General features: G+C 42.4%; 1 protein-coding gene across 1 annotated transcript; it reads left to right on the forward strand.

The window, feature by feature from the left end:
- Positions 1-681: 681 nt before the first annotated feature.
- LOC117773207 (dual specificity testis-specific protein kinase 2-like) lies at positions 682-17,270 on the forward strand. The gene is made up of 11 exons (XM_034604962.1): positions 682-867; positions 1,277-2,134; positions 7,477-7,598; positions 8,134-8,182; positions 8,545-8,691; positions 10,766-10,848; positions 11,145-11,235; positions 12,774-12,857; positions 12,993-13,079; positions 13,216-13,309; positions 14,334-17,270. Exons 2-11 carry the CDS (start codon positions 1,928-1,930, stop codon positions 15,551-15,553), a joined length of 2,184 nt encoding a protein of 727 aa, XP_034460853.1. The 5' UTR covers positions 682-867; positions 1,277-1,927; the 3' UTR covers positions 15,554-17,270.
- Positions 17,271-18,022: the final 752 nt, after the last annotated feature.

The raw sequence follows: 18,022 nt of genomic DNA on the forward strand, positions 1-18,022 counted from the left end.
TTTCGAAATAAAATTCTTGAAGTGGTGAAACGAAGTAGAAGGGATGTAAAACTGAATAACCATACAGAGAAAATAACAAAAGAATACGCAAAATTACATACAGTCTAGAAATTATACAGCAAGACATTTTTTATCACACTCACATCCCTTCAGTATCCCATAGTCTCTATTTTATTAAAAATGTCATCACTTTAACAAATGACAGAAATAAGTCTGTAATGTCTTATTTTATCATATCACACGTAAAACAAGTGTATGTTGACATGAAGCAGGCTATACAAGTGGGTATCCTCTCATGCTATTAACTCATTTATTATAAAATTTGACTATTTGAGGTATTTCTAAAAAAAAAGAATGCTTCGAATTAAAATATTAATTGAACTTAGTGATAAGTTCAACAATTTCAACAATTGACTGATTGATTGTTTTTGTTATATTTATGACACGATCGATTATTTATTTATTTTATGTATTGATCCTTACTCTATAAAGCATTTGACAGCATTGTAAACATAGTCCAATGAGCGAGGTGGTCAATGTAGTTAATCTTTTATTGATTTTCAATGTTGTGCTTTTCATGTAGAAAACAAATCTATTTTCTTTAAAAGCGTGCAAACTACCATCCTTGAGGTTGAGGCGCTTTTACTTTTAAAGTTCTACCAGGAAGTGCTGTGCCTCACTCTCGCTGGCTTCACCTCAGCGGCAGCCGGAGCCGCACTCATCCCGCTGCAGAGCTCATGAAGACGGACCCAGACAGGATTACCAGCCGCAGACACCCGAGCTGCCGAGCGACAGACCCGGCTTTGGTTCACCTCCACCGGACCGGAGCGCACCGACGTCTCCATCCACACCGACGTGAGGAGAGAGGTGAGCCGTCGCCTCCGTGTCCGCAGCCCGCTCGCCATTGACAGCTGAGCAGTAGCCCGGGTTATTTTAGCCCGTTAGTCCGGAGAAATGTGGGATGTCGAAGCGCTTCATGCTCCGGTTTATCCCGCTAATCTGTATTTATCACACACAATTGATAAAATACAAAACAAGAAACATGGCTGAACGAGGCCCGCGGTTGTTTGTCAGTCGGGCTGAGCTGTGCGGCTCCATGTTATCACAGGAGGTTGTTAGTGTTTCTCTGAGGAGACTCACTCATGGCTGCTGCCGCCGTGCGCACTGATCACCAGGGTCCAGTCTTTACTCTGGGCTTCTCCTGTTCGACACACAGCTTCTGTGAACCTGCTCGTGTTGTGCACTGTTTCCTTTAACCTCCATGTTACTCTCCCAGACAGGCGCCTCTGTGTCGCAGCTGTCTGCTCGGCCCTGCCACCCCCTCCCGGTACCGTGAAGCATCCGCCAGCCGACGGGATGACGGAGAGAACCGAGCCTCCTCACGCACCGACACGTTGAGGTGACGCTCACGTGCCGCCAGGGATTCTTTAACCCGCCGCGGGAGCAACATGGAGATCTGGAATGACTTGCCTTTGTGTTAGCAGCAGTTCTCCATCTTCCCTGAGAGGTCAGAGGTCAGGGTAAGACCGAGATCAGCTCAGAGGGAGCTGGATTCTTGCTCATGGGCACTTCAACATTGTAGCTGAGTGACCCTGGGAGCCATGGGAGGCCTCAAATGAGATGAGGGAGATAACATGTCTCACAAGAGCAGAAATACACATCGTATTTTCCTCTGATATTAAAGAAGCAACCTGCAGCTGTCCACAGAGTGGAAAGTGGGAAGCAGATGCACTCTGAGGGGCAGTACTGTGTGAAACTGATATATTATCAGGTCATTGGCTCATCCACACAGCCCACAGGAGGCGGTTTGATCAGCGTGACACCATGATGGTTGGGGTCACCATCACCTCGTGGCTCAGGACTCCTGCAGTCTAACATACCGTCTGGTTCCCCTCTGGGAAAGAACGGAACTACTGGAGCTGGCACCATGGACTACCACGCTGAGTGCTGCCTCTGTGATGCTGAGGACATTCACGGCGGTCCAGACGAGCCGCCGCTCCACAGCATCCACGCTCCCAACCGGATACGGCCGTCCTCGTACCGAGCCCTGAGGAGCGCCGTGTCCAGCCTGGCCCGCATTGATGACTTCTTCTGTGAGAAGATTGGTTCAGGCTTCTTCTCTGAAGTCTTCAAGGTATGTGACCTCATCAGTTGATGGAAGTGTGAGCGAGCAGTGGTTAAAATAAACAGTGTCAGGTATGACGGTAGCACTGGAGCCTGTGACATGTAGTTGCCATGGTGGCAGACCTGAATGTGGAGAGGCCATGAGATGTGGTGAACACATTCAGGACCTCCTCAGGTGATACACTCAGTTTGAGTTCAGTGCTGATTAGCAAATGTGAGAATGCCAAAACAGTTATATTAACATGCACACTCAAACCAACAGGTGATTTCATATAAGCTATCGTGTAACCTTGTTAACCCTGTTGTCATTGCTGTCTGATCAGAACAGTCATCCTGTCTGGTTTCTCTAGCTGCTGTGTATATACAACAAAAACATGATTGTCTAATTCATATAGCGAATAGCACAATTCGAAACATTCTTCAAAACAGGTCAAATGAATCTGCCTCGACCGGTTGGGGTGAGAGGAGAGAAATGCTGAGGGGGGGAGAGAGAACAGAGAGAGACCAAGAACAGTTGTATTTAATCATTGTCAGACTGGTTGCTATGATGATGAGAATAATAATAATAACAACAACAACAACAACAACAATAATAATAATTGTAGAGTTATTATGTTATAATAATATCCTATTATCAAAGTAATTGATAATGTAATAATAATGTCTTTAGTAAATAATATGATAACAATAGTGGTTAATGGTCTGCATTTACATCCTTCTTTTCAAGTCTTAACAAATACACAAGTCAAACACTTTGATTTGTGGATTAGGGGATGACCCGCTCCACCTCCTCAGCCACAGCACTAGTACCACTGCCTGCTCTAGTGTGTGTCTGCTTCTTAATATGTATCGATTCTACAGCTAATGTTAATAAACACTGACGACAAGAGAGCGCATACATATAGAGCATGTGGGAGCTGATGCACACTGATAAGTAATGTTTCTTTATCATCATGCTCACATTAGAGTTTATTGGTTGTGAAAATGTTCACACCACAGTAAATCATGTTTGCATTACTGACTTTTACATGCAGCTCATAACATCTACATCACCTTTTATTTCCACTCTCCCACCAGATGTACAGGTTCCATATGGATGTAAATTATTAAATCAACACACTTACTATCAAATTTCATTGACATTTCTAGACACTAACTGAAATATTACTCAGGTCTAATGTGAAGCAGTAACCTTTAGTATATTACTAATGTTGCTACCTAGGTTCCAGTACTGATACTGCACTGAAACTCTCTTTGGTACCTTCCTGTACTTTGAGGAAAATAAACCTTTTTTTTTTTTTAAGTGTAGATCTTCCTTTTGACTAAGATGAGTTTTGGTCACATTTCAGTCTGGTTATGTCTGTGCTCAGCTTGAGACGAGCAGCTAACAGTAATATTCATTTACTAAACGTCTTGGAGGAGATGGAGATGGTTGGCAGCCAACATGAATTGTGTACTTGTTGTGACTGATGGCCTAAAGATACCTGAAAGTAACATGAATTAACACAAAGCAGCATGATGGCATGGTCACATCGATGTTGATGTTAGCTCTTAAACATTGGGTGTTGGCCTGTGTGTTTATGGTTTGAAAGTGAATTTAGTCCATAAATCTGTTGCTATCTTACTGGAGATGTTTGTGAACATTACTGTCTAACACATGATGTAAGCAACATCACTTTACTGATGGGACCTGAGTAGTAGTATTGTTCTCCTCACTGTATCACACTCATATTTGTTTAATTAATTTTGAACATATTGTACATTTCACTGTGTGGATTTCCTTACTATTCACTCCTAACATGTTGTTGGAAACGGCTCATTTTTTGCTTTAAATTCACTTGACAATTATTTAGAAACATTGCGTGTGAAGTAACAGGCTGGCTGGACAACAGATCCCACTGTCCAGACTAAGTAGATTACTCACACATTTGTGTGTGTGTGTGTGTGTGTGTGTGTGTGTGTGTGTGTGTGTGTGTGTGTGTGTGTGTGTGTGTGTGTGTGTGTGTGTGTGTGTGTGTGTGTGTGTGTGTGTGTGTGTGTGTGTGTGTGTGTGTGTGTGTGTGTCTTAATCTTAGGTTTTCCTGCAGACAGGACAAGGTTAATGAGGAGGAAATAAAACCCCTTATTTTAAAAGTCGTAAAATTCACATAAAAATACCAAATAAGTCCCTTTGTTTGCTCTGAATACAAACAGTCAAACCATGCATACCTGACAGGGGACTATAGAAATGCTCACCTTCATCCAGACCTTGTTATTTCTCCTTGTGCCACTATACACTACACTACACTACACCTCTACATAGCTGACCCCTCTTCTGTGCCCTTCAATCATTTTAAGATTCTGTTTAAGTTTACTTAAATTTGACTCGGCCATTGTTACTAAATTTGATCGTATCACTTTATTTCACAAGGTATTGATAAAATAAAAGACTTTTTAAAAAGTTACAATCATATTAAGTCAATTCCCATCCGTTACTTTAGGTGGCCGCATCCTGCTCCAATATATTGTTCTTTCTTTTAGCCTTTTTTCCCTGTTTTCTTTGGTCAACATTGAACAGGGTACTCACTCCCTCCCCTCTTGACAGATCAGGTATAGGATTGAACCCATGCAGGGCAAATCTGATCTTACTGTGGCTTTAGATTCAGACAACTTCACTCTTTGCACACTGTGTCTGTGTTGTAGAGTTGAGAGCATGTAGATCAATGGATTGATCCTCAGACTACAGTCCAACTAGAGGTCCTCATAAAGACAAAGCTACTTAAATGTCAAAATGTGGAAAGTCTTATTAGCTCCCTGTGTCTGTGTGGGTACTCCAGCTTCCTCCCTCAGTCCAAAGACAAACAGATTGGGGATAGGTTAATTGGAGCCTCTAAATTGGCTGTAGGGGTTAGTGTGAATGTTTATGTTGGCACTGTGATACACTGGCAACCTGTCCAGGGTGTACCCTGCCTCTTTAGTCTTACTTACGTTTTATTATTTATTATTTAGTTCAGAACCATTTTCATTTTGATTGTATGTTCAGTTTTTCCAATTAATCCTTGTTGGGAGATTTACTGACTTTTCGGAGATGTGAGGACTTGCCTGTCGGATGAGACCGGCGGTCATCTCAGCAGCTCACAGTCCAGCTCCTGAGATGACCCTCTGCTCAGTGTGAGAACACCTTATTCTCAGCTGCCACTGTGTTATGTTACAATGTGTTGAAATTCTTTTTGGAAGGTAAAACTGTATATAATATTTGTTTCTGCCGGCTGTGGCTCAGAAGGTAGAGCAGGTTGTCCACTAACCAGAAGTTCTGTCTCCCCCATTCCCGAGTGCTGAAGTGTCCTTGGGCACATTGAACCCCACATTGCCTGTGCCGACAGTGTATGATTGATGCATGACAGAGAAAGTGCTGCACATAGATGCACTATATGAACGGGTGAATGGCGAAAACTCTACTGTGAATTGTTTTGATTGATCGTCAAGAACAGAGAGTCGCTCTATAAATATAGAGCATTTACTATTACTTTGTCTGAAGGTCAAGCTGTTGTTAAACTGTTCAATAAAATAAATACATATTATAACAGTTTAGCAACAGTGCTGTATCAGCACATTTCAATAAAAAAAAAAAAGTGAACAGAGGCAGTGCAGTATAGTTGAATATAATTCTTTTTTTATGTATTTTCCCAATTTGTGTGTTTTTTTGTATTTGTTAGATTTCTGGATTGTGAGCCTGTTTCCCTTAATGTTTGTCTTTAAGGGCCTACTACTAATTGAATGGGCACTATTTAAACATAATTCAATCATAATTATGTTTAAAAAGCATATAGCTTATTAGCTCTGTGAAACTGTCAGCTCACTATTGTCCTGTTAACTGTGCATTATGTAATTGTGTGCGTGTCGCCTGTCAGCTGCTGGACGAGGCCTCAGTAATGGCCTAGTGGATTTGTTGCAGATCAGGAGGAGCGATGGGAAATCCAGAAAGCCTATTAGTGCCACGCTATTAATACACACACACACACACACACACACACACACACACACACACACACACACACACACACACACACACACACACACACGCACACGCACGCGCGCGCGCGCGCGCATGCAGGTCGAGACACTGGCTGAACTTTGCAGGCCCATATTACCAGTCCGTGACCCTTCCAGACATGAACACAGACCTAATGTACCTGCAGCTCAGTGGTACGAGGGTTCACATGTTCATGGACTGTGTCACTAACTCTCCAATGAAGACTGTAAAGGTCTGAGCCACTGTAACATGTGGAAACAATAGTGATGGAGAATAGGGCACTTATTAAGGTGCCAACCACTAGTAGATGTTAGTGACCACCAGTGGATGTTAGGGACATGTCTTCAGTTGTGTACCTTAGCGTCATCAGGTGTTACGGCCTTTTAATCACAAAACACCCTCTTCTAAGGCAGGCCCACCACAGGTTGATCAGACCTGGGTGTGTCTCCCTAACATGTTGGGGCCCAGTTGGGATCTTTCTTCCTGATCCAGAGGCATTAGCTGTTCTGCAGTCCATGATGTTTCTTTTATGGTCTAAATATCATCATTACTCTTTGAGATTTCTGACCCTTTTGCCACACTACAGCGTTTCGTTGTGGCTTGTGCACATTGTGTGTACAGTGGCTTGTCTGGGCAATTTTTAGGCCATCTCTTCACAGGTGGATCAGTCCTCTGCTCCCCGTAGCAAATTGTGTGACCTTAGTAAATCTAACTGCAAAAATGTGCATGATTTTCCCTTAAATGTACATGCAATAAGGAATGGTCTTCATTTATATACGGTTTAAGATAGAGTCATGTTAATCCACACATTCCTTCAGCACTTCAATCTCTAGTCTACACTTCTCTATCATTTTGACAAGCTGAGCCAGGGATCATACCACCGGCGTTTTGATTACCTGACGTCCAGCTCTACCTCCTGAGCCACAGCCGCCCTACAGGAGAGAATCACACCTTGCTATCATTTCATGCAAACTCCAGCTCCAGCCTGGTGCACCTATTTTACACAACACACACAGATTTTGCCACATGTTCACCTAATAACAGGCATACACACTGGCCAGCTAACTGTATATAAACTGTAACTTAATATAAACCGGTGTAGAATCAATGATTCATCTTTTTCTTTTTTTAAATATATTTCCTGCAAATACAGGATCACTAGGATGATCACTTTGGTGATAAACCACAAGCACTGTAATTAGTGTGTTCAGTTATACTTGACCGAAACCTCCAGGATTCTGAACTCTATTCTAAACTTCTGACGGTGTTTTCTCGATGAAGCAGTGCATCTCACTCTCTGTGTGTTCTCTCACTGTAAACCTTCTCTGCTTGTTGTCCAGGTGCAGCATCGGATCACAGGGCAGGTGATGGCACTGAAAATGAACACACTGGCTAGCAACAAGGCTAACATGCTACGAGAAGTTCAGCTCATGAACAGGCTCTGTCACCCTAATATACTCAGGTAGGTAATAATATGTATTTAAGAAGACGTCTAACTCACAGTGTGATGCCTTATTTTACAAATGAAGTTTAGATACAGAGGGTGTATTTAGTATTTATATTAAAAACAGAGGTGAGTGGCGTTTGTCTCATTTTGGAATGTCTGCTCTATCAGTGTGAACACACAGCAACGCCTGTGTGTTCAACTCAGCTGCTGCTGATTTCTCAATAACAGAAAAAATGCAGTAAGAAAATCTGTGAATGTTTTTGAAATAAAGATCATGTGTAGTTTCAAAGGAAAGTTTCAGCAGCTGGCGAGGTCATGCTGTTTGACTGAATAAAAACCAGAAGTGTTTCATCACTCAGTTGAGACTGACTATTTCAAATACTGTAACTTCACTACCTGTGAGAAACAGAGGTGTGGGGTTAGTTTGCATGTTGGGGCTTTGAAGGAGGGATGTAATAATCAGAATGGGAATGGGCAAATAATGATTGTTGGAAAAATTCAAATATGATACACACTACTTTTTTAACCACATTTCTTCACCTCTCCTCAGGTTTCTTGGGGTTTGTGTGCACGAAGGTCAACTCCACGCTCTGACTGAGGTAAAGCATTCTCAGTGTTAAATGTCACCATGCGTTAGCTTCTCGAAATGTTTTTAGTATTATATCTTTGTTGGTCTCAATTTGACACTTTGTCTACACTTTCACTGGCTTTTTTTCAATGCTTTGTTCATACATCTGTGTTATACATTTTATTTATTGTCAACTAATGGATAAAATAACTAACACCACAGAGCAACGCATGTGTTGGATGTCCTCTGAGCAGCTTGCAGTTGTTAAATACACACAAATGTCTGTGTATGTATCTTACTACAGACATCTATGTTTTTAGAGGGGGGGTTTGGCTCGTATGCAGAGAATATGTGTAAATGTATGGTGATCCTGTTCTCCTCTTCTCTCTGTAGTATATAAATGGAGGTAACCTGGAGCAGCTGTTGGACAGTGACCTGTACCTGTCGTGGGGCGTCAGGATCGGTCTGTCTCTGGATATTGCCCGAGGACTGCAGTACCTGCATAGCAAGGGCATATTTCACAGAGACCTCACCTCTAAGGTACAGAGTGCATACATTGGTGCGGACAATGAGGGCTACATCAGCCATGGTTATCATTTTTAACACACAAATCTCTGCAGACATTTGCAGAAAAAAAACATGTTTTTGGCCTCCTGAATGTGATATTCAGGAGGCCAAAGCAAGACTGCTTGAGGGAATCTTTTAAAACTTTTGATTAGTTGTCACTTGGACTCAAAGATAAAGTGATTATGTTTCAGTGGTCGAAACATATACAATTCGGGGGGGGGGGGGGGGAACTATGTAGAAATATACAAAGGAAAAGTACAACAGGGAATGTTTCCCATTGGAACATTTAGGGTCATTTCCCATGACACTGTTAGGTCCAGGGACAATCACAGAGCTAAATGCAAGCAGACAGACTCACAGACAGACTCCTCATATTAGTGATGGCTGGTACACTGGTGTCATAGACATCTCCTGTGTGATAGTGCACCACAAATTGGATTTTGCAAAACGCTCATCACTGTGATAAATCAACAGCCTAATTATATCAAAAAGTAAAACATAATTGTATACCAGCTGCCTTCATGCAAGGTGCATGGTACAAAGGAAGCAGCCCAACTGATCAATTAAAGCATCACAAGTAGTGATAAATCCAGTAGATAGCCCAGCCAACGTGACAGAACCCGTAAAAATGAGGTCGACAACCAGCGCCAGTGGAGCACATCCCAAAAGCACACTGGTGTCACTGCAGGTATTGTTTACCTCTACCTCTTGCTATACACGACAAGACGAGTAAGAGAGATGTCACGAGACAGGACAGGCATCTCCTGCCAAAACCTGAAAATAAAGTAATACCATGACATACTACCATCACTGTCAATAAAGGGAAAAATACAGTGATATTGATTATAGGTTATATTGCCCACCCCTACCTTTTACTGTGTATACAGTCATGTTGCTGGTTATTTCCGACCTCAGTAACACACTCAAACCACACCGCATACGTATTTCCTAAATGTTCTGATTGTTGTTTTTGTAATCCACACAGTACTCTAAATAAAAGCACATTCATATGCTTAATTTTAGAATACAGCTTTTGAGTGATGAACTTTATTGATCTTTTTTATTTTACACTGAGGCTTTATTTCTCCCAGCAATGAGTAATACTTTTATCTTCAACTGTGCATCTGTTTTCGGAGTCTGTTTCAATATTCAAACTCTAAATGAGCCATTGATGAATTGTTGATGATAAATTAAATATCACTATCACCATAGTTAAATGGGAGCTGTGAACAATCAGAGCTGGTGCTGGTGGAGAACTTCATCGCCGTTCTTCTCATTGACAGATCTAATGAGTGGTGCAGTCGCCACAAGTGTTGAAATGCAAACAAATGATTGTCATGGCCCAAATCTTATGTAGCTATGCCAGTTTTTAGTTAATGAAATGATCCTTTGTGCTTGTAATACTGCGCTTTAACCATCATTAGCCCTTAGGGATTAATGGATGTCTCATAGCTCACACTTTTACATCACAGAGCTTTTGACAGGGCAGCTACACACGGACACGCGCATACACACACACACACACACTCCACACTCCCTTCCATTCCAACTAAACAGGAGATTCACTCCAATCCACTACATTTTACTATTATTATCCCTCGTTCCTTCACTGGTTCAGTAGTGCGACCAATGATGCAGTGCTTGGTATATCCGCCAAACCATCTCCCTTAATGAGTTTGGTAAAATAGGGACAAAATGTTGGATTTCATGCTCTTTCATTCTCATATGAACGACATTATGTTTTTGTTTGTAGTATTATTTTTGCCTTTTTTGATTGAAGCTTTAAATATAACTAATCCTAGTTTAAGATATGGGTGTAAGCAGCCATAAAACCTGGACTTCATAATAAAAGTGCCTTAATCTTAGTTTTGAGGTTTAGGTTTGAGTGATTGCAGATTATTGCAGGGTGGATTAGAGGATTGCAAACTGGAGAAATTTATCAATGTGCCTTGACCAGACAAAATGTTTGTTTACTGTGAGGTTGTTTGTTCATCTTTACATCCTGCAGCTGTTTGTAAGTCTAACCTCCTGACTGTTCCCCTTGTAGAACTGTCTGGTTCGCTGTGATAACGGCATGTTCACTGGTGTCGTGGGAGACTTCGGCCTGTCAGAGAAGATCCCTGATTACAGGTCAGTGTGGTGAAATCCAGAATGTAAATCCTGATTTATTGTTCTCTGCTGTTGTCAATCAAGCCTTGAGGTCATTTTTAGCAATGAATCACTGTTTGTGAGCGTCACAGTGTGTAAAACACTTACGCCTGGACGAATGTTTATATTTTTGCCATTTCTCAGCTTATTCTTTGAGCCAGTGTGTGTTATTATGTGATTCAGTGGGACCGCCTCTTCCTTTCTGCTGCACTGCAAAGACAATTGTGCATTAGCTTTGTGTGATTTAACAGTGAAAAAAAAACTTTGTATCTTTGCAGTGATGGTGTGGAGAAGCAGCCTCTGGCCATTGTGGGTTCCCCGTACTGGATGGCCCCTGAGGTTCTGAGGGGAGAGGTTTACAATGAGAAGGTAAACCTGATAAGCAGAAGCCAAATACGTACTGGACTGCAGCACAGTGTTACAGCAACACTATGTAACTTTTGAAAGGAGCAATAAAACAGTTTTCCTCTAAATAAGTGCAAAGGTGAGTTCTAAGCAAAAAATCCACCTTCATCATCAATCTACACTCTGGGATTAAAGTCAGCTAATATTGGAAAACTGAATAGATTCTGCTGCTACATCAGTAACTGCTGTTGTAGAAGTCATAGATTTCAATGGCTTTATCACAAAAGGGAAACTAGACCTAAACATTTCCGTCACCAGGGCCTTGTGCTACCTAGTGAGTGTAGAGGCATAGCCAACTCAACTAGCTAACAAAGATTTAGATCAAAACCTGTCAACTGCCCAACTACTGACCAATCAGATTACTGCAAGGACTGAGTCATCCATCATACGGTTTCCTGACGGGACAAATATTACTCAAATATGAAATAGATATTTTGTATTAGTCAGTAGAATCATTTTACTGTTCCAGACTTTCCATAGCTGTAATGATGTTGTTATTAAAACTCCAGCACTTTCACATGAATGCACTTACAGCCAGATCATTTTGATATAATCTCACTTAAAGTCCAGTGTGTAAGATTTAAGTAAAAGGGATCTATTGGCAGAAATTATCCTAGTGATGTTTCCACCAGTGTGTTTCATCTAAATTGTACAAAGTGTTGTTTTCTTTACCCTAGAATGGGCCCCTTATATTTAAATACTTTATATTTACATCAGGAGCAGGTCCTCTCTATGAAGCCTCTATGTTTTTTAAAGTCGTCCAAACTGGACAAACTAAACACCTTTTTAAGTTGTATGACAACTGAAGGCTACCGCAGGTTCTCTTTCATGTTTGGAAGGTGAGGTGAGGGGCATTCAGCTGCAACATGCAACTTCACCACTAGAAGTCACTAAATGCTGCACACTGAACCTTTAAAAGACATTCTTTCAGGTACAGTATGTTGACAATGAAAACTAAGTCAGTTATTTTGCACTTTGACCTACAAATATTAGTTCCAATACTTCACCACAGAGAGTTCAGAGTGAGTTTGGTTGTATTACAACCAAATGGTTTGTGCCTGTTATAATGAATCTGGTTTACAAAGGACAGTGGTGTGGTTGACTTGTTCTTCAGTAAACCAAACAAGTATCAGTTGTGGAGAGCAGAGCAGTTTAATAGCAGCTAGTAGCTGTCGACCATTTACTTAAAGACAGGAAGAAGAGAAAAAGAAACGGTGTTGACTGACATGTTTAGCCCTCTCCAATGAAATAGTTGTAAGATATGGCAAAAAGTAAGAGAAAAATCTCTTTCCCAACTATGTATATTGTTTTACACATTGATTACGAGCTTGGACAAATTAACTGGAACAAATACCTGCAGCTTTAACCCACAACTATTAGTATTGTAATCAGTTCTCTACAACCCACACAGTGCAGTTTACTGCTGTGTGAAATCGACTTTGTCTGCTGGTCAGAGCTGAGCCCAGGACAGAGCTGATGTGCACATCCTCTCCTCTGTGCAGGTGGATGTGTTTGCGTACGGTATCATCCTCTGTGAGATCATTGCCCGGATCGAAGCTGATCCTGACTTCTTACCCAGGACAGAGGTACAGTATGTGTGCATTTGTGTGTAATGTGTAATGCTAATGTTAATGTTTTCATACAAGGTTTATCCTGATTATTTATTATTAACAATGTGAGACATGAGGGAATCAAAGTGTAACTTGTTTGTGTGTGTGTAGGACTTTGGTCTGGATGTGGATGCATTTGAGCACATGGTTGGTGATTGTCCACCTGCCTTCTTTAGCCTGGCTGTCACCTGCTGTAATGTAAGTACACACACAAACACTCACATTGCCTCGGTTGCCATAAGCAGTGCATTTCACTGAGGTCTCTAAATGACTGACACATCACCATCATCATCAGATACACTGTGTTGATCTCTTTCCCTGTGTTGTTTTTCAGATGAGTGCAGTGAGGCGCCCCACATTCGCTGACCTCGTCTTCACACTGGAGAGCATGGAGACAGAAGAGGAGAGAGAGAAGCTCATTGCACTAGGTAGGTGAAAGGGTCAAATAATTATTTTGAAAAACCCTCATTAAATGTAATCATGTTTTACAGCAATGAAGACTTCAGGAGCTGTGTTGAAGTCTCTACTCTCATTGGATGATAAATTCAGTTCAATTTTATTTTTATAGCGGATCATAATATACATTATCTGAAGGCACTTTACATAGAAGGTCAAGACCTTTACATTTTTAGAGAAAGCCAACAGTTCCCACAACGAGCAGCACTCTGTGGAGAGAAAAAAAACTCATCAACTGGAAGAAACCTCTAGAACCAGACTCAATGTCGGCGGCCATCTGACTCAACTGGTTGGGGTGAGCAGAGCAAAGAGGGAAGGAGAGGATAGGTGGGTGGAAAAGAGAGAGAGATAGTGGGGAGGGGGAGGAGACCAGATCAGACCTGGAAAGTTTGCACGATAGTCAGAAAACAATCAGCAGTTAGCAAAGAGGAGAGAGGAAGAAAGACACTGTTGTGTGTCAGAAAATGAGGAGTTTCATAAATACTACTTCTTAAAATTTAGATTCAGAAATAACCATAACATATCAGCTGATACTGTATTAGTGGAGTAGTTGACTGCTTTGTCCATTTGCTAATAACTAGTTGTACCTCACGGGTTGACTCACACACAGATTAGGGTTGAATTGGGGCGGCTGTGGCTCAGGAGGTAGAGCAGGTCGTCCACTAATCAGAATGTTGGTGATTCCACACTGTATGAATGTGTGTGAATGGGACTCATGGTGTAAAGTGCTTTGAGTGGTCATCGGGACTGGAAAAAACCTTAAACCACAGGGATTTTTTGCATTTCATTTGGCTAGTGTTGTAAATATGCACTGAATCAAAGACCCCCTTATCAGCAATTAAAACCACGCACTGAATTCTCTTAGATCGGGTAAAAGAATATGTGACCACCAATTGCCCACCAACAAGCACTGTTGGCAGCATATGTCATTTGTATGTTTTAGCTGTTTTGTCCGGTCACATTTTTCATTTCTTTCTATCTCCTTCCTTTGCTCAGAGCCAATGGTGGTAGATGTCAGCCCATACCGGCGCCGCAGCTCTCCTTGTCACCACGGCGACCGCAGCCAGCAACGACTAGGCTTGGCAAGGAGCCAGTCAGACATGTTGCCCCCAGCAACCTTGACTCCTCCTCTCCTCGGGACTCCTGTGAGGGTCAACCCCTTCTCCCTGAGGCAGGATCTGAATGGGGGGCGGTGTAAACTCTTAGACACACCCAGCAAGTCGGTTATCTCCCTGACCTTCACACTCCCAGCACTTCGTGACCCATGTGCCTCCCCACACCTTAGGGGGACACAGAGAATACGGGCGCCGCACAGGAGGTGCCAGTCTCTCCCCTGTACCCCAGAACTTGGCCGGACTGTAGCCTTGACAAGGTATGCTGAGGGGAAGGAGGAGGAAGAAGTCGAAGACATCAGATTGGCGGCAAATATAGGAGGAGCGGTGGAGGACAACCAGAATAAAGAGACAGAGCTTTTGGAGAATGTGGATAAAAGGTTGCAGGTAGAGTTCATAGATATAAATGAGAAGAGAGAGTTATTAAAGGAGGAGGAGAGATTAGAACAGGACTCAGGTCTTCCTGTTGACCTAGAGATGGTGTCTCTGGAGCGGTTGGAGGAGGAGGAGGAGGGTGAGGAGAGTGTATGTCTAACAGAACCCATGGACTGTACCAAGTCTCCAGAGCCAGCCGAGGGAGTCCTGGACTCAACATCTGGAAGACCCAGGCCCGGCTCCTCATCTTTACGTACCAATGGCTGGCAACTTCCCATCTCCAATGGACCGCCCTCCTTGCCTCCGCTACCACGGTTAGACAACAACAATGGTTCTGGCCTTGTGATTGGCCAGCAGGTACAATGGGGAGGAGGAGGGCGAGCTAATGGTTACAGTGGAGCCCAGGTCCTGCCATCTGACCCTAGCGGCCCCTCTGAGCAGGATGAAGTCATTTCCTGTCCGGGTTGCTGTCTGGTGGGTCTGAGTTTTCCCTCAGTGTGCCTGCGTGGAACAGCTGCTTTGCCCACCCCCCGCCGAAGGGCTTCGTTACCACGGCAGCGACCCTACCGGAACCTCAACGGTACCATTACTGGTGGCAGCACTTTCTCGCCAACAACAGCTGCCACAGCAACCAAAGCTCTACTGTGTCGCAGCACAAATGGTTTAGTAGTGGCTGGTTCCTCAGTGCCATGTGAACCGGGCCGGTCCCTGCCAGAGGCCCAGACATAAGCCTGCTCAGAGGGGACTTTGTCTTGAATTTGTGAAATGTGCCAGCACCAAGTGTAAGCAGAGAAACTAAAACTGACCCCAGCCTCTCAGATGTTAATTCTGTGCTTTTACAGCAAAAAAAGGGAAATCTATTGGTGACTACAGTGCCACTTCATGTGCTGAAGGATTAAACACAGCAACTCTGTGACAGTGAAGAATGAGGTGGTGTGAAGAGAGCGGAGGCCACGTAGAGAGAACACAGCTGAAGCAGACAACAGGGCTCAGGCTACGGGAGCTTCGCTGTGAGCAGTCAGGGTCCACAACACAGCAGAGCACTGTGGCTGGAAGGAGCCAAACAGAGCTGCCCCATCTCTGCTGAACCAAACCAAACTCAATCTGCACTCGGCTATGGCTGACTTGGATTAATAGTGTGTGGCTGATTTACAAGTTCGAGTATACCTCCAGTTTATTACAACTCTGGTCTTATTTTTGAATTTGTAGCCATCTTTAGAAGGAACATTGCGCATTAAGAACATTGTGCTCAACAGGGTAAGACCATTAAAAATATGACAGATGGGGTTTGTCAAACTAACTGAAGAGAAAAATAAAATTTTTACTGTACTTGTTTGCACTCTGGTGTGCACTGTTGGTTTAGGATCAAGTGGTTGTCCGTCCACTCATGCTTGTTGCCCCGTCAGATTTCATGTACGGTACTTCACGGCAATGTTTGCATTATTGATATGGATGTTTGCTCAAATGACAAAAATAAGACCCGGGTTTATTGTAACTAATCTAGTCAAGCTAATAAACAGGGATTTTCCTTTAATCTCTATAGTACTTTTTTACAGTGGTGTGTGATGTAAATTTTGTAATCCATTGTCCCTCCCTTTATGGAGGAAGTGAAGTAGAAATGAAAACTGCTTTTGTTTTGCATGGCAGCCCTGGCAGTGTGTCACTGCAGGCCCACTACTGATGGCAACGCTGCCACACTGCACTGGTAAACCCAGGTTCTGTACGGCATGAACAGAAAATGATGGATGTGAATGTGGTGCTCTGCCAGCACAGTGTAACTGCCGGTAGGTGAACACAGCACTGTTTTTGATTCTATTAAATAGATTAACATTAGCTACAAGGGGAATATTTCTAAAATGAATAAAGATTTACTTACCTTTATATTTATTTACATTTTTATAGCAGCTGGTGTGTGCGTGCGTGCGTGCGTGTGTGTGTGTGTGTGTGTGTGAGAGAGAGAGAGAGACAGTGATATGTTTCTTTGGGGAAAAACACTCCTCCGGGGCTCGTCATGTAAATTCTTTATTGTTGCACTTCAGTTTGGAGCAGGACTTTGCAGTAAGACACCAGGCTTTTACTAGATGGTGCTTTATTTAAATCTGTGCTACTGGTGTTTTATATGTGCTTCTGGCCCAACAAACGACACACTTTGCATTCTTTGACATCCAGTCACCCTCACATGTATCTTGTGTGTGTAGATGTGCATTTTGATTTCACAGTTGTAATTTAAAGTGGCATGTGAAGCAGGTATGAATAATTATTGTACAGATCATTCCACACACTGTGTGTGTATGTGCTTTTGAGCGAAAGGTAGAGTGATCACAGGATAACTTTTATCCCATCATGTTAAACCATGGTTCTCACTTCATTTCAATGTTTTGTTCCTCTATACATCTTGAATCCTGCGTGCAATAATCTGGTAATAAACAAATAAAGTTGTGAGAAACTCAGTGTGTTGGATTTTTTTTATTTACCAGGTAATTGATTCTGTTAGAGTGCTGAGGAGGATATGTTTTCTTTAATTGACATAATTAACATAAAGTTTGGAGTTTAAATTACAAATATTATCTAATTTATTATAATTTAAAGTAAAGTTCCAACCATGCCGCAACACAATTTGTGGTCAGTTATACTGTAATTTGGTAAAGATGGCAATACATGATTAAAGTAACTGCAGTTTGAAGTTATAGCAGTATTCATAATATTTTTGGCTGGTAATATCACCTTTGCTCTTTGGTTCAACCCGTTCGTCCATTTTTATGCCGAACACACTCCTTCATCCACAGACTTTTGGCCCTGAACCACAACATCTGACACGACAAACCAAAACCAAGTATGTTAGCCACAAGGTGCGTCAGACCAATGGGAAAATGCCGGAAGCCAGATTACCAGTCCAGACCTGGACACAAATGTAGCAAAGGTGGTGCGTTTCAAAACTAAAACCTACTTACTAAAACTAAAAACAGTGGATGAGGCATTCGTTTTAGAGATGTCTGCCTCCTGAACCCAGAATGGAAGCTGGTTCCACAAGAGAGGAGCCTGGTAGCTGAAGATTCTACCTCCTGTTCTACTCTGATCTATTGGGACATCATTTATGGTGTTATGAGCTCTTTGATATATGAAGGGGGGTTTGATGTCAAGGACTTTGTAAGTGAGAAGGAGGATCTTGAATTCTATTCTGAATTTTACAGGGAGCCG

This window comes from Hippoglossus hippoglossus, chromosome 1 (assembly GCF_009819705.1).
Source record: "Hippoglossus hippoglossus isolate fHipHip1 chromosome 1, fHipHip1.pri, whole genome shotgun sequence".
Classification (NCBI taxonomy): Eukaryota; Metazoa; Chordata; class Actinopteri; order Pleuronectiformes; family Pleuronectidae; genus Hippoglossus; species Hippoglossus hippoglossus.

Coding starts and splice junctions, on each gene's coding strand:
- LOC117773207 (XM_034604962.1), top strand. CDS start 1,928: ATGGACTACCACGCTGAGTGCTGCCTCTGTGATGCTGAGGACATTCAC. Junction 2,135..7,476: donor TCTTCTCTGAAGTCTTCAAG/GTATGTGACCTC, acceptor CTTGTTGTCCAG/GTGCAGCATCGGATCACAGG. Junction 10,849..11,144: donor GAGAAGATCCCTGATTACAG/GTCAGTGTGGTG, acceptor GTATCTTTGCAG/TGATGGTGTGGAGAAGCAGC.